Below are 17,452 nucleotides of genomic sequence, written 5' to 3'. Positions count from 1 at the left end.
GTTGCATATTTTTTCTTTCTCAAATATTGCTCTAAAATCTTATTTCTATTCACTGTTTATTTTGGTTGCTTTCTTATTCTTAACTTTGCCCTGTATCATTTCTGAAAGCTTAAACCTTTTCCTGTGCTATATTTTCCTAAATTTTTTCCAGTGCTACCTGACTCAAACATGTGGCAATTGTGTTCAAGAGCAGGGCTTCTTAAATGTTTTCCACTTGCAACCCCTTCAGCTCTTAAACTGTGGCAACCCACAGTTTAAGAAGCACTTCCTAGTGTCTAGGGCTCTGTCTAGCTTCTGTGAAGACCCTCAGATTCTCCGATTTGATCTGATTTGTATGATTTTTCAGATATTTATTCATGGAACTCTTCTAGAAAAAGTAAAAAATTACTCTGGTTCCCAATCCTCTGAATAGATTCTTTATTACCTTTTTAAGTCAGTGAATTTGATTTTCAAGCTGTCTCAATAAAACCGAGGCAAAGCTTAATAACATCCCTCTTCCTCTCAAAATTAGGAAATCTTTCTATTATCAACAAGAGATATTTTGAATTTATTTGTATGGCAAAATATGGCAGAGAAGTGCTGCTCTTGGGGACAAAATAGCTGAATCAATGAGGGAAAAATTCAGGTAAAGAAAGAGTTAAATTTAGGGAACCCTAGAGAAACCCATTATGATTTGATTTTGATGAGATTATTACCAACTTGTTGGACTCATAAGATATGGTAGTAGTCCAAATTATATAAAAATGTGTAAGTTTTGACTTCTTTTCAGAAAGGAAAAAATCTGAGATGTAAACTACCCAGAGAAACTAGGGCATGCTAATTAAAAGGAATTAATTGGATAATTGCATTCCACCTACTTAAATTCCCCTGTTGCTTTAATTGAGAATAACATTCTTCTTCATTTCCGGTCTCTAAACTGTTGTGTGGTATCAAAAGTGCTAGGCAATAAGTTTCTGAATTCTGCTTCAAGAGTGGCTGTATTTTAATGGAAGGTACAGTGAGCCCTATATGTGCTGGTAATTATGGAAATGACCTTCAGGTTTTTAGAAGACAGGATTCAAGTCAGTAAACTATAAAAGGAACTAAATAGTGCATTATAACAGATTGATACCCCCATTACATTTGATTACATAAATTTAGCAAAGCTAAAAAGGAAGGTCAAGAAGGATGTAGGTGAACTGAAGTTAGAGGGTTTACACACAGCACAGGAAATTGGACACCCAAGAGTGGTGGCTACTCTTGTGTACTCAATAAAGTTAAATGGTACATTTCTTACTGATACCCCTGCCCTTTCTGATTTTCTAAATGAATATTTGTCAAATAGATATAAATGGTGTTTGGATACCTTAGGTGCAAAATCATGCAAAAGATAGTTTGGAAGGAAAAAATGTATATGTGTATACGTGTATACATACATATATGTGTGTATGTATATATACACATGCACATACATATACATGTGTGTGTGCATATATCTATATATGAACCCCCAATGGAGATTTGCTAACAAAGTAAATTCCATTTTCAAATTTCAGACCTAGTAATGTTCTGCCTTACATTTTTCTATCACTGATATTGCAAGGAAATCTAAACATGACAGGAAGAAGTATATATTCGTTTTCAACTGTGATATCATAAAAGAGAAAAAATTTAAGTAACTTTCCATTGTTCTAGATACATAACTAAAGAAGACGTTGCAGCGGCTGCTGTGAACAAAGTGCAGAGTGATGGGGGTAGCATCCGTGTGATCACAAAGGAATCTAGGTTTTCCTCTAAAAACCAAACCTCTTCTGCTGTAGAAACATGGGAAACTACTATAAAGTAGGTTTTTCAATGCTAATAAGATACATCATCATACCTTGCCATTTCTGTGGAATTTTTCAAAGTAATTGTATATATGTTAGCTCATTTGAGCCTTATACCCTGTATGAGAAGCTCAGGTATTCCCTATTCAGTAATTTAAAATATAATCAGAAAATGTATTTTTTCTTTTATTCTAATATGCTGAGCAGATGAGTAAGTGCGTTCAGTTTCTAACTTGAGTATAATCAACTCTAAGTCATTTACAAATAGACTGATATTCATCGGCACATCTTACTTTTAAATTTTATTAATATTACCACCTTCTTTACTTAATTGCTTTATTGATATTAAGAGGAACTTTGTTTCTTTTAAGAACTAAAAGAAAAAGTTCTTTAAACCAAAAAGAAAGAAAGAAAGAAAGAAAGAAAGAAAGAAAAGAAAAGAAAAAAGAAAACAAACCCTGTCTTTGGAAGGTTTGAATCAGAAAATATAGCTTCTAAATTTCTTTTCATTCCCATATTTACTATGTATTATAGGGTTGTCGCATCTTATTACACTGATATGCAAAAGTTTACTCAACCATTTCACAAATTGTTGACTATTTAGTTTGTTTCCAGTTCATTGCAGTTACACATAATCATAAGGTTCAAGGGGTTTATCTTTGTGACTTATTATCTGTATTGCCTCAGAGTTCTCCAAAAAGATTCTACCCATTTGCAATTCTACCAGCCATGTATGAGTATAATTTCTCCAAAATCTATGCAGTTTTTTTCTAATTTGATAAGTGTGGAGCATGAACCAGTAAATTTAGGGAGAATTTGAAAGGCTAGCTTTAATGTTGGCTAGTGGTATGCAGCAGTCTAAAAGGAGTGAGGCTTTTTCTCTATGGAAAAGGAAAATAGGGTCCAGAAGCAGAAACTGGAAGTTTTCTTCTGTCTTAATCCTTTTTATTATTTGTTTCAAAATGTTTTCCCAGAACACCCAAAATACTTAATATTCAGATGTAAATAGAAGTAACTTCTAAAGCTAAAAATGAAATTTTAAACATTATTTTGCACTGCTTTACCTTCCATGGTACAGATAATGAAAGAATGGCTATAGATTATACTTCTGGATAACTGGCACAGTGCCTGGCACTTTATAGGTACTTAATAAATGCCAGTTCACTGACTATGCCCAAGAACCTTGAATTTAATATAGGTTTATTCATTCAGACATTCCCATACTATATTCTAGAATACTAGAGTTATAATACTTCAATACAGCTGAGATTTCACAAGTGCAGGTGAAATAATAATAATATATAACAGGTATAACAATAATAACGTTATTGTTGTTAACATTTATATTGTGCCTACTATGTCCCAAGCACTGTGCTAAGTTCACTTTACAGTTATCATCTCATTTGATTCTCATAACCTTGTCTCTGGTTGTTCATTCATGCAATATACATTTATTTAGTACCTACTATATGCAAGGTACTGTGACAGGTGCTAGGGGCCCAAAGTCAAAAATATAGCAGCCTCATCCCTAAAGGAAGGAATGTGTGACATATACACAAACTAATAAATACAAGATGGATGCAAAATAAACACGAAGTAATGTCTAGAGACGGCACTAACAACTGGAGGAATTGGGAGAGTAATCTAATAGAAGAGGGCATTTGAGCTGACCTTTGGAGGGAGTGTTAGAGGTTCCAGGGGACAGATGAAGGAGAAAAGAGCATTCCATACACAGGGACAGCCTATGAAAAGGCATGAAGGCTGGAGACAGAACAGTTTGTACTAGTGTCAGCAAGTAGAGTAATTTGGCTAGAATGTCGAGTGTATGAGAGAGAAGTGTATGCTGAGTTTGCAGAGAGAAGCTGTAGCCAACTGGAGAAGGGCTTTGCAGGTCCAACAGAGGTGTTCATATTTTATCCTACAGGCAGTACGGAATCATTGAAGCTTCTTGGGTGGAGGAGTGACATGGTCAGAGCACTACAAATTCCAGCCCTTCCACAACTTATTAGATTGTTATTATGCACCCCTTCCCACCCCCAAATGCATCACAACTCACCTTCTTGATGAGCTTATCCAGACTTCTGAGCCTATCCAGACTTCTGTGGGCCCAACCTTGAATGACAGCCAGAGTCTGTTGCCAGCCTGTATAGGTGGTTAGGGCTCAACAGAATTTTTCTTAGCTAGCAAAGCCTTGGGGCACCCGGGATCCAGTCATCTTCTTTTTGGTATAAGGAGCCAGCCAAGTAATACTTTATAGGGAAAATGAGAGTTCTAACATACAGCATTTGTTCTCTAAAAGTTCCTCTGCTTCTTCATTCTAGCCCAGTCCAAGATGATCCTACTACACAGCCTTCTACATCTAAAGGATTTTTGCAGGCTATGGATATTGAAGGAAATCCACTTTGTCTCCATTGTCAACAGTGTATTTGCGAATCTGGCCAACAGTACAAAGTGAGCGCTTGGGATTCACGGTTTTGTTCTCAGAAATGTCAGGAGGAATTTTGGATTCGATCAAATAATAGCTACCTGCGTTCTAAAGTATTTGAAATTGAGCATGGTGTGTGTCAGCTCTGTAATCTGAATGCCCAGGAACTCTTTCTTTCTCTCAGAGATGCTCCTAAAAATCAACGGAAGAATCTTCTACAAACCACTTGGATCTCAAAACTCTCTATAGAACAGGTAAAACATAAAAATACCATACTCTGGTGAGTGGGGGTGGGGGTGGGGAAGCAGCATAGTTCTCATTGGCAACTATGAAATGGTGATTTTGAAATACAGAGTTGTAGGAGCAAGACAACCTATGAAAGCTCAAAGTACAAAGCATTATACTGAGAACATGGCTGAGTTTTTGTTGTGTTATAAAATGTAATAAAACCGAAACATTTATGATCCTAAAGTGGCTTATTTTTGACACATTATCATCATAGTTCAATTAGATTTCTGGCCAGATTTTTAAGGCCAAGAACTAATATGAAATTGCAATCTAGAACAAATTTTTATGCTTTATTGTATGGCTGGACAGTGATTACTCTTTCATGAACTACCCAGCTGACTAAAATGCTGGTAATTTTTTTCAGGTTTAAAAAAAAAGAATACATTTTAATTTACCCAATAATATTGAGTTGTAATTGGATTAGTTAATGAGTATTTTTCAACAGATAGATTAAAATGGACATTATAATCTGGCAAAATATTTCAGCTGGAATTTTTGCGTGAATTTTTGGCCTTTATGGGTCTCTGAAAGACATGACTTAATTGCAGAGGGTAATGCCAGACTTAACATAAGAGTGGAGTATCTGCCCAGGAGAGCCAACGTCTAGTTTTCTGTCTTGCTTTAGTCTAAATGCTTCTAGGATACACCAAAGAAAAATAACAAAAATAATTTCAAAATAACATGAAAAAGTACAAAAATTGCATCATATAAATAAAATATTTTACAGCTCACAGAATACAGGTTAAAAGCTTCTGCTCAAGTAATAGCACTAATCAGGCAAAGTTTCTAAGGAGAAGTAGGTTCAGAGGCATCTAGATGACACAGTGGATAGAGCACTGGACCTGTAGTCAGAAAGCCCTAGGTTCAAATCCAACTTCAGACCCTAGGCAAATCTACCTCAGTTTCCTCGTCTATAAGATGATGATAATAATAGCACCTACTTGCCAGGGTTGTTGTGAGGATAAAATGAGACCTTTTTGAAGCATTTTGCTTACTGCAAAATGCTAGCATTTGCCCTGGGCAAATCACTTAACCCCAATTGTCTAAAAGCAAAAATAAATGAATGAATGAATGAATAAATAAATAAGTAAGTAAATAAGTAAATGAACAAATAAATAAATAAATGAATGAATGAATAGAAGCAATGCTAGCATTTGCTGGCCATTATGATTTAATATTTTATTAATATTATTAAGGTGGTGGTCATGGGGACTTCATTAGATCTGTCAAAAAATAAAATGAAACTCCCCTGGAGTTGGAGCATTCCTTATTATCCCTGGGATTCTTTAAGTAAAGTGGGTACACCCCTTGTCAACGATTTAGAGGGTATCCTTGCTTCAAGTAGGGGTTGGACTAAATAGTAGAGACTGAGGTCATCCCTTCCAGCTCTAAAGTTCAAAGAGTCTGTGACTTTGTGGCTAGTGTGAAGAAATGTGTCTCATGGGGAGCATATCAGTGAGCAGTAAGAGAACACCTTGAGGTTAGAAGGGTCTGTCTAATTGGATACTGCTCGCAGCAAAGAAATGTGAATTAGTCAAAGCCCAGACAGATTTTTTTTCAAGGAAAAAAAGTCGTTTTGCTGAGAACCGTGATACTGTTCTTTATATTTGCTTCTGAGAGTGCCAGCACACACACACACACACACACACACACACACACACACACACACACACAGGAGATTATGTGTGTGTGATCTCACAGAATTTGAAAATGTTAGTGTAGCAAATAATGGAAGACTATAACACTAAAGCTGAATATCTCTGACTGATTCAACTCAAGTGTACTACCTGGACTCCTTAGATCCAAACCATTATTGATTAGGTCATTGCCCAATGTAGTTTCTTATAGAATTATGCCAAAGAATTTCATGGCTGCCAGAATGGCAGATTTTGCTAATTTTAGTTTCTTCCAGGCTCAAGAAGAAGAAAATAAAAACTACCTTTAATAGTCATCTTAGTTATATTTAAACATCACCACTGCTGTGTTCTGATTTAGATTTGCTACCCCAGGCAAGATGGTAATATTGCATACTATTTCAATGTAGGTCGTTGTTGGTTAAATATAAAGTGTGTGTATATGGGATGGCCTAAATGGAGGTTATTTTAAATGGTAAACTCAGTATATTTCAAACAAGGATGCTAAAGAAATTTGTATTAAAAATGAGGTTCTAGCCCATATACCTTTGTAATCTGACCTTCCTTGCTTTCCTAGTGAATAGTATGCCTCTGGATTTATCTTACAGATGTCTAGAATTGAGGCCACTTTTACTTCTGTTGAAAACTACTAATATTTAAATTGTCATTGATAAAATAGCAAAGGCATTTAGGTCAGCAATTAAAAACTGCTTGGGTCAGTTATATGCAAAAGCACTTAATTTCCAATCTGTTCCTTTCTTTTCTAAGAATTTTGCTTCAATAAGTATGTAAACTAACTCAAAGGTGCAGTTGCAAGTGATTTTTTCCAATCTGTCAGGAGTCTGATACTTTATACTTGCTTGTAAATTCTATCAAAATGAGTTAGGTGAAAAAAAATCCTTCTTTCAACAACAGATTTCTTATTGCCTACAAGGAATAAACCAAATTGCTAACCCTGGGGTTTTTTTCTCTTCACAATAAAAGCTATAAAAAACCACAGTAATGTATTTTCCCTAGGATTTTGCTGTATAAACATGATTGCACAATGCCAAGCCAACAATTACTCTAGTGTATGGTGTATAGCTGAAAAGTGCTGATGTGTTACGTTTTTATTGCAGTTAAATGAGATGATGATAAACCCTGTAGAAGGGCAGTTCTGGCAGGTGGATCACATCCGACCAGTCTATAGTGGAGGAGGTCAGTGCTCTCTGGAAAACCTTCAGACTCTATGTACAGTTTGTCATAAAGAGGTGAGTCCAAGTTTACACGTCTTTACCTCTCTTCCCCGGGAAGTCAAAATATCATTTGGAATATATTTTTGCAAACTTATGAGGAAGAATCTGTATTTAAAGTGACTGATCTGGTCTAGTGGAGAAATGATACTGTTTGACTCCATTGTCACCTAATACAGTAAGCTACACCTGCTGGCCTTTAAGAGATGGTGCTCATTCTTGGTAACAGATAGACTGAAACATGTAGCAATAAAGCTAGCTTTGAGATAGATCTTCTGGTCCAGACCCTTCATTTGAAAGGTGAAGAAACTGAAACCCAGATAGATGGAGTAATGACCCAGTGAGAGACACAGGGCCAGAGCTACAGTCACTGCTTCCCTAGTCCAGTGCTCTGGGCACTGCCATGCTCTCTCCCGTCTTTCGAGAGAAGCACATCCCTTTCATTTATTTTAGGAACAAGGTATTGTTCTTGGCTCTTGTGATGATTTCTGCTACTCTTCTCAGTAGTTCTTTTTAATCGAGATGTAGGTGGGCTCCCAGTAGAGTCAGATTACCCACAACAAGCCTGAGGACAAGCTAACATGTGACCAGACAACATCATAGGTTCAACCTCAGTTGTGCACTGAGAGATAAGAAACAAGCAGATCCCTAAAGGCACTCCATCCAATCTCTCACAAATACAACAAGCTCTGCAAGAAGTAGGACAAACAGAAGAAGAAAAGAAAGGTGCTGGCACCAAATGTAACTGGGCTCGTCGATCTTGAATGAGTGGTTCCAGAGAGACCTCAGACTTGTTTAGAGCCACCATGTCAGCATCCATAGTGATGTCTAAGAAGACTCTCCTTAAGTTGAGAGAGCTGGTAGTTCTAAGAAACAGCAAGGTTATATATTTGTACTTCTCTGAACCCAGGGTAGCTGGGTTGGGAGGCTTTTGTAAACATCTGTAGTTTTCTGCACTAGATAGAATTCTTTGAATCTAAGCCCTAATAGATTTGACCAAGAACAATACTCAGCTGTCATTATCACCTTTGGGAAAATGCGTGTGCCTCATAGATCTGGCGGTATTGGAAAAATCAAGCCCCTTAAGTTAAAAATGACGAGAATGTGATATCTGCTTATGTCTGAGACCAAGGAAAAACATAGGAATCTTGTCATTTTCATCATTATTTAAGTTTTATTAAGGACCAATGTGCACATAGTGTATTTTACTGACTGGTATAAATCAAGTTAAACTGATGGCTCTCAGAGGCAGTTAGACTGTAAAGTTAAAAAAAAAAAAGGAAGTGGTGTGGTTTATCCATTAGATTTCAGAGGCAAGTTCAGTTAAAAAAAAATAATAGCTTACACTGCATAACATGTTATGATTTATACTTCCCATAGTATTTCATATACATTAACTCATTTGCTACTTTCAACAACTCTTTGAGGTCTTCCAAGGTCCAACTTTGTAGCTGAGGGAAGAGAATGCCACAGAAATTCAACCAATCAATCAAGTATTTATTAAGCATTTATTATTATATTTATTAAGTATAATTAATTATTAAGCACTTGTGTTCCAGGCCCTGTGCTGGGTGCTAGGGATAAAAGTAAAAAGAATAAAACAATCCCTACTCACAAGGAAGTTACATTCTAATGGAGAATACAAGTAAATAAAAATATATAGAGCATAAATGTAGAGATGACTAATACAAATATGTGGAAAGTAATTAAATATAAGGTATTTTGGGGGAAGGGGCACTAGCAATGTGGAGGATGAGGAAAGATTTCCTAAAGAAAATGGTAGTTGAACAAAACTTAAAAAGAAGAGAGAGGCTGTGTGAACAGAGGCAAAGAAGAAATGCATTCCAAGAATGGTGGATGGCCAGTGTGAACACAGAGACAGGAATGGAGCATCATAGTGAGGAACAGAGAGAAGCCTTGTTTGGCTGCATTGCAGAGGCAGAGTGATGTCCAGTGAGGCTGAAAGGATAGGCGGGGGTCAGTGAAGGCCTTTCAAAGCTAAACAGAGGAATGTATGCTGTATCTGAAAGGTGAGAAGAAGCCACTGGAGTTGGCTGAGTAGGAGAATCACATGATCAGATTTGCTTTTGGCAGCAATATGTAGAATGAACTATAGTGATGAGAGACTTAACTTGAGGCAGAGCCATCAATTAGGAGACTAGTGCAACAGCGTAGGTGAAACATGAGGAGGACCTGAACCGAGCTGGTGTCTGTGTGTGTAGAAAGAAGGGATTGGATGTGAGAACTAGAGGGTAACAGGTAAAGGTAGACCTGGTATAATTTGGTAACTGATTGGTTCTGTGAGGTGAGAAAGATGACAGGATTACAAACCTGGGAGACTGGAAGAATGTTGGTGCCTTTGACAGAAATAGGGATGAATTGGGGGAGGGAAGGAGATATGAGTTCAGCTCTAACCATATTGGGTTTGAAATATCTCTGGGATATCCAGTTTGAAATGTTCAATAGACAATTAATGATATGGAACTGAAGCTTGGGGGATATTAGAGAATAATATATAGAACTGAAAGTCACCTATACAAAGATGATCGTTAAAATCATGAGATCTGATGGGGTAACAGAAAAAGCATGAATGGAGAAAAGAGGGCTGAGGACAGAACTTGGGGAAGGAGTCATGATGTGAAGAAAGAGCCAGGAAAGGCACCAGTCATATAGGTAGGAGGAAAACTAAGAGAGAGTAGTGTCACTAAGGAGAAACCATCCAGGAGGTGAGGGGTCATCAGCAGTGTCATAGCAGCACATAGGTAAGGAAGGATGTGGATTAAAAAAAGACTCTTCGATTTTTCAGTTAAGAGGTCACTGGTAACTTTGGAGAGAGTGGTTTCAGTAGAATGATGCCAGCAGAGGCCAGATGTCAAAGAGGAAGGAGAAGTAGCAGATATAGAAAGCTTTTTCTAGGAGTTTTACTGAGAAAGGGAAGAGAGACATAGGACAAGAGTTGAGGGGATGGTAGGGTCTAGTGAAGGAGTTTTTGTTTGTTTTTGAGGCTGGAGAAGACTGGGAGGGGTTTGAAAGTAGTAGGAAAGGAACCCATTGAAGAGAAGGTGATTGAAGTCACATTCTTGTGGAAAAGATAAGAGGAGATGACATCAAGGGCACATTGCTGTAAAGGGGTTGTTGGCCTCGGCAAGATCATATAGTATGTGACAGGCCTGGGACCAGGGCTTTGTGGATGTATGTGCTGTTGTTTTGAATAAAAAGGATCCCTGGCTCAGATTCTTATAATCTAGCCAATAGCTTATTAATGTTCACACTCCTTAAGAGTCTGCCCAATATGACGCCTTTGGCTGAAAAAAACCAAAACAAAACAAAAAAAGGATCTGTTCATAAGCTCTAGTCTCCCTTAAAGAAAGAGAGTTTTAGGTGTTAAGTTCAGTGAACAAAATGAGGCAGGATGATGTAAGATACTTGACCGGGTCTTTCTAAGAGAGTCCTCAATCATCCATCCCACCATCAGAAGTGTAGTTTGATACAACACAAACCATCCTGGACTTGGATTCAGAAAACCTGGGCTGAAGGATAGGCTACATAAAAACATCTAGCGAATAATATGCATTTGGTCAGAGGTTTTTATTTGTTTGTTTTTAAACTGCCTTTTGGAGTAGCATACTGATTGTATTTCACCTATATTTAATGTTATGACCACAATCTTTTCTCTGTAGTTAATGTGGGTTTAAATCAGCTGTGTAGATTGCTAGTATGAGTTTATAACATGAACTGTGAACCTCTCTGGCAAGAGAAAGAAAGTATATGTGATTGTGGGCTTGAAGAAAATGCTGCCTCTTGGAGGCAGCTACATGGCACAGTGGATAGAGCACCGGCCCTGAAGTCAGGAGGACCTGAATTCAAATGCAGCCTCAGACCAAACACTTGACACTTACTAGCTGTGTGATCCTGGGCAAGTCACTTAAACCCAGTTGAAGAAGGAAGGAAGGAAAGAAGGAAAATGCTGCTTTTCCTTTCCATTATTACCATTTTGTTGAGTTTTCCTGAGAAATTTTGAGTAGTGAGTTGAACACAGCTTAAAAGATTGGACTAAGAACCAGGAAATCTGGTTTCCTGTTCTAGTTATGCCACTGATTAGCTGTACATAAAATCATCAGCTGCAAAGCCCTCATATGTAAAAACAATCCAGCAATCAACAAGTGTGTATTAAGGTGATGCAACATGCTAAATAATCTCAAAAGTGCCCTTCCAGCATTGACATTCTGCAGTTCTTTGACAATATCCTAAATTCTTCCTGTTTCTGTGGGCTTGATAATTTGTTGCTGCTGGTGGTCACTTTATGTAGTAGGCCCAGAAAATAAAAAATCTTTTGTCCTGAACTCTGATAGAGATTCTTTACTTCTTCTGAGGATACAACAAGGGCAGCCAGTACTATGCCCTGAACGTTCGTTCAGGCTGCTCCTACAATAACAAGAATATATTACTGAATTACCTGGAGACAACCATGGCCCTCTTCTCTCCAGATGGAGGGAAACACTCAAAAGCTGAGTTTTTTCCCAGGATAAGTTGCCTACCACATTCTCTTTCCCTCCCTCCCTCTCCCTCTCCCTCTCTCCCTCCCTCCCTCTCTCTCTCTCTCCCTCCCTCCCTCCCTCTCCCTCACCCTCTCCCCCTTCCCCTCTCTCATGCAGACACACACACACACAGACACACACTATGTTCCATATATTTGCTCTAGGTGTTTCTCTTTTAGCTCCTTCTGTAGGAAAAGTAGGAAAGGCACTGGGGAGTGCAAAAAAGAACAATGCATTTTTGCAGACTGACAGACCTCCAGTGGTTTTTGAGCCTGTGCAGGTCTTATGGAGATACTTCTTTGTTAAGAGAGCCAGGGCATGCTCTGATATACATATATGTACCTGTGTTGTTTGTTTGTTTGTTTTTTTAACTTTTAGAAAACTGCTAAACAAGCCAAAGAAAGAAGCCAGGAGAAAAGGAAATCTTTAGCTTCAAAGCATGGATCTGACATCACAAGATTTTTCATAAAGAAGTAGAATATTTAGCTGGAGCATAAACGGATTAAATATAAAGGAATGTGAACTTGTGGAATTTTTTAAAAAATTTTCGTACTTACTCCTCTTAAAACTTGGAAAAGGTCAATCAAGAATTTTCAAGATTTACTGTGCCACCATGGCATGAACTGCCTCATTGTTACAATGGCTCACAGCCATTGTTTCAAGGGACACTCAACAGGAGGTATTTTGCCATAAGACACTGGGTCTGATGGCAGAAACGGCATTACTGCAGAGTACTAAATTCCCATCATCTTGGTTTCATTCAGAATTGCATCGGTATTTAGTGAGGTTTTTTTAACCTGCCTTTTTCTATTGGATCTTAATTACTACATCACACAGATTTTGTTTTTTTAAAAAATCTACTTTGCTACTTTTGGGCTGGTGCTAGGATTTGTGTTGGCTTTGGAGTGATCTGGCTATTAAATCACTTGCAGTCCAAAAACACCTCTTTGCTAATATCATGCTTATTTGAAAATCCTGGGTCAGTCACTAAAATTATGCTGAGTATTCAGGAGGAGACCCATATTTCTGAAATGTCTCCAACTTGGTTTCTTACATTATGCATTTTATGGTTTGGTTAGCTTGACTTATTGACAATAAATACACATGTGAAAATAAGCTAATGGGAATACCATATTTATGGACAACTTGGTGTTTCTGGGCAAAGCTACTAATAAAATTATTTCAAAATTGACTTTCCATTTAAAGAGGAACACACTATTTAAAGACTTCATTTGACTGGTTTCTGAAATGTCTAAAATCAAAATTACCATCATTGAAATATCTTCAACATCAAACAGGTAAGCTTTTCATCATATCTAATTAGTTTAAAGTGAGATTAAACCAGAGGCACAGCAAGAATCAGCAGGACCAGCTAAGAAGCCAGAGCTACCTAAAGAACAGCTTAAAAGGATTCAGTGAATAGTGGGAACCTACTGAAAAGCTATGTGTCTATTTGGTTACATTTATTTACATATGTATATTTATACATATACACATACACATATACATATATACATATACACACACGTGTGTGTGCGTATGTATGTATATTTGGTTACAAACTAACCTAAAGATTTCCTAGTTTTTATTGTCATTCTTTGCATTCTGCAAAAGAGTAATAGAAAGGTGGCACAAGATAATATTTCTTTTTAGAATTGTGTCAAGTAGTAGACAACTCATTCGCTAGATTCACTGGATTTAGTGATATTTTGTAAAGTAGGTTGTGTTTCTTTCGGCCTTCTCTCCTCTTTTCTGTATGAGCTTTTGGCAGACTTCTACCTCTGTAGTTAGCTTACTTCAAGGTTAATGTAGGATTTGGCGTAGTTGGTATTTCAGAAACACAAGAGACTATAATCAGAGCCTAGCATGCTTTATTTCCTGTGTCATAGCATGGTAGCAAGTTAGAGTTTGGTAGCTGTAGATCCCACCTGAGTAGTCTCTAGCTGTATGGCTGTAAACTAAAACATTAATCATAAGAGAAAAGACATATGAATTTAGGAAGTAGAACAGATTGAGATGAAATGAGCCAAGAGCATCTCCCTTCATGCCAGGTTTCAAAAATGTTGACCATTCAAAAAGTTTTATAAGATTAAATGACATCAACAAGCATCTGCATGCAAGGTGTTTAGAATTCCATACTCTTCCTGTCATTTTCAACTTACCTTGAATGATGGAGTCACATCTTTTTCCAGGATGATGTATTTAGCCCTTCTAAAGCATATTGAGGTTAAGGTTTTTGAGGCAGAAATCTAAGAGTTAAAATAGATCTGCTATCAAAGACTTCAGACTAAAGATCTCTGCAGGCGAGTTTTTTGAAATTGTTCTTTCTCAAGGGCACTTGCAAAATGGAGCTATCAACTGAAGAGATAAAAATGGAAGTCCATTCCAAAATACAAGGAGGGCGCCAACCCGAACAATGCAGTTTTCCAATGATAACAATAATCCAGAGTGAATCCTCAGAGAGGAAAAGTTGCTACGATATAAGAAATCTATAGTGAGTGGAAATGGATGACTAAGAAAAATGGTTCCCCAAATCTGAAAAGACATAGGAAGGTTATACAGTCTGAGTTATCCTCCCCAAACTAAAACAATATAGTTATTGAATTGGGAATTTTCATGCTAGGAATGAATTGAAGATTTGCTATATTATAAGCAAGAACTATAATTATGTTGTTAGATGGAGGCTTTCCTTTTACATAGAACGTTAGTGGTAGAGCTCTTAAATGTTTTCATTACTTGAGAATGAGGTTTATGTCACAGGGTCTCAACCAGGTCCAGATGAGAAAAATGAATACCAGGTATCAATGTATCTTTTCTTGCATTAACACAGTTCTTGTTATATTTAGTAACACAGCTCTGTAAACAGACTTTGGAAACAAATGAAGATGCCATAGTGGACACATTCATTTGGAACTTAAAAAGAAAAAAATTCACTCAACAATCGTTGCAATTAAATGTGTATTTCTGAGGTTTTTCTGTTAATAACATTCAACTTTTATCACTCCCCCCCTCGTAAATGTTGATGGCACAGATTTTTCTGCTTGTTTCATGTTAATAAATTGAATTTCCTCAGATCTTTACGGGTCATATCTGCTCTCATGTTGTTGCCATTTTAAAAATAATTTCTTTAAAAATAAAAAACAAAATCTTTTCAATTAAATGTCAAAGAAATCAGTGTTCTTAGGCAATCCTAAAAAAATGTAAAACTCCTGTTTAGTAGTAGTATGTGGAATTCATGGATATATATAGAATTCATGGATAGCAGACATCTGAATCTATGGAAAAAAATCTCATTTTCTTTTACATGTTATTAACCTGTCTTTCACTCAGTATACTGTTCTTTTGGACTGGAAAATTGCAAACTACTAGTCACTGCACAAATCCATTTAAATATCCAACTACCAGAAAGTGCCTTATATACCATATCAATTTTTTCAGTTGTTTTAAATTGTTGAGAATGTTTTTCCACATTACTTTTGTTCTTATTTACTGCGAACCAGTTTTATCATCATGGCAAAGCATTCTGGGTTCAGATTACCCTCCCAAACTCCATTGCTCTTCTCATTCTCGGAAGTCGCTGAATGTATCTCTGATGAGGTTTTCGGTTGTATATAGTGGCCATGCTCTTATCACTTTAATATAATGTAAATTAAATTCTGAAACTTTAAAGGTAACACAAATCATTCTGCATTTACACTTCATAGTTTCTGTATATCTGGTTTCTCTGCAACCAGATTTCATCATAAGACTTTCAAAAACCCCAAATGCTAGTATCCACATTTCAAAGGAATAGGAGTCAGTTTGAGCAGGCTCAATTAAGGCCCTTCTTAAGTGGGGAAAAAAAAAATAGTCATCTATTTTTTTTGATTCAACTTACTGAATAATGCATAGAATCATGGTCTGTCAGGATTGGAAGGAACCAGAGATGTCACCTAGCACAACTTTCTACTCAGTATAGGAATCTCTTCTACAACATCCCCAATAAGTACTCTCCAGCCTCTGCTTGAACACCTCTAGTGACAAGGAACTCACTACCTTATTTTGATCCAAGTTTTCCAAAATCCATTATATCCACTTCGAGGTCCCACTATTTAGTACAGTAGGCAGCTGGGTGGTGCAGGGGATAGAGTGCCAGTCCTGGAGTCAAGAAGACTCGTCTTCCTGAGGTCAAATGTGGGCTCAGACACTTACTAGCTGTGTGAGCCTGTTTGCCTCAGTTTCCTCATCTATATAATGAGCTGGAGAAGGAAATGGCAAACCACTCCAGTATCTTTGCCAGGAAAACCCCAAATGGAGACACATTTCATGACTGAAACAACTGACTGGTGATTTAGTACAGTACCTGTATCTAATGCCTTCTGCACCACATCTCAGCTGCAGCCTCACCCGCTAACCTCCCTCAGAGTCTGGGCCTCTTCACCCTGGAACATTCCTCTACCATGCTGATATCCTTCTACAAGGATATTCTAGGGAATTCCTCATGGTGCTGTCATTTGGGGGAGTGGCCCAGGCACCCAGGCCTGCCCACCTTCGTTGTCCATTGTTTCTGACTTTGCAGAGGTCAACACTATGCCCCTCCCTCATTTTTATTCCCCTCCCCCGCCCTCTTCTCCCTGTTTGGTATTGTCTTTCCCCGTTAGACTGCCTTTCTTTTTGCTTGTATTTATATCCCTGGTGCTTAGTGTAGTGGCTGGCACATAGTGCTTGATGAACACTCCTTGCCTTGGTTTGCCTTAATGAGAGTTCCTAATGATAGTGTTCAGTTTTTCTTTTCTTCGTGTCTTGACATGTTTGATGTGTATTAACTGACCTGTATTGGTGCCTTTGGTTATGTAACGATCTCTTCTACAAGATATCAGCTGCCCTGAAACGTACCAGTTAAATATACTGATAAAGCGTAATTTACATCTCTCTATCTCTAAGACAGACAACATGACCTAACATGAAAAATCCACTCATGTTTCCGTGTCTAGTCTAGACTTGTAGAGAAGAATACCTTCTTGCCCTACAACAGCGACTCACATCTCTGACAGAGTTTGAGAGTCAGGAGTTTCTTTGGTATGAATGGATTTGGTGAGGATCAAAAGAGAAAAACATTTATGTTTTGTTAAATTCAATCCGGCTAAGTAGGAAAAAATTCAATGATTTGCAATTGCAAAAAATAACTTCCCTGATAAGTGAAAATTGATGTCATTTTCTTAACCTTTTACTCTCTGGTGAAATGCTGTTTGCGTAGTGTTCGTTGTCCTTAAAAAATGAATATAGCAGCTTGCATTGTTTATCATTAATAACAGTAGCTTGTTGAGTACTTTGACGTTTGCAGAGTGCTTTACATATATTTTGACATTTGATCCTGAGACAGATCTTTTTTTTTTTTTTAGGCAGTTGGGGTTAAGTGACTTGCCTAGGGTCACACAGCTAGTAAGTGTCAGTGTCTGGTCTGAGGCCGGATTTGAACTGAGGTCTTCCTGACTTCAGGGCCGGTGCTCTATCCACTGCACCCCCTAGTTGCTCCTGACAGATCATTTTT

At 37.5% G+C, this 17,452-nt stretch overlaps 1 protein-coding gene across 4 annotated transcripts in view; it reads left to right on the top strand.

Annotated features, from left to right (window-relative positions):
• Positions 1-15,009, top strand: part of ZRANB3 (zinc finger RANBP2-type containing 3) — a 205,103-nt gene extending 190,094 nt beyond the window's left edge. For 2 of the 4 annotated variants that reach the window (XM_021009481.2, XM_021009480.2), the window contains 4 exons: positions 1,675-1,821; positions 4,127-4,484; positions 7,271-7,402; positions 12,301-15,009. In XM_021009481.2, the coding sequence (XP_020865140.1) occupies positions 1,675-1,821; positions 4,127-4,484; positions 7,271-7,402; positions 12,301-12,399 (736 nt within the window). In that variant the 3' untranslated portion in view covers positions 12,400-15,009. The remainder of the gene's footprint in view (positions 1-1,674; positions 1,822-4,126; positions 4,485-7,270; positions 7,403-12,300) is intronic. The other 2 variants (XR_002328783.2, XM_078146830.1) reach the window with 2 other exon arrangements.
• The last annotated feature ends 2,443 nt before the right edge of the window (positions 15,010-17,452 follow it).

This window comes from Phascolarctos cinereus, unplaced genomic scaffold (assembly GCF_003287225.1).
Source record: "Phascolarctos cinereus isolate Bilbo 61053 unplaced genomic scaffold, phaCin_HiC Scaffold_726;HRSCAF=1367, whole genome shotgun sequence".
NCBI classification, from domain to species: Eukaryota; Metazoa; Chordata; class Mammalia; order Diprotodontia; family Phascolarctidae; genus Phascolarctos; species Phascolarctos cinereus.
The sequence above is the reverse complement of the archived record's forward strand: the minus strand, read 5'-3'. Positions and strand labels throughout refer to the sequence as shown.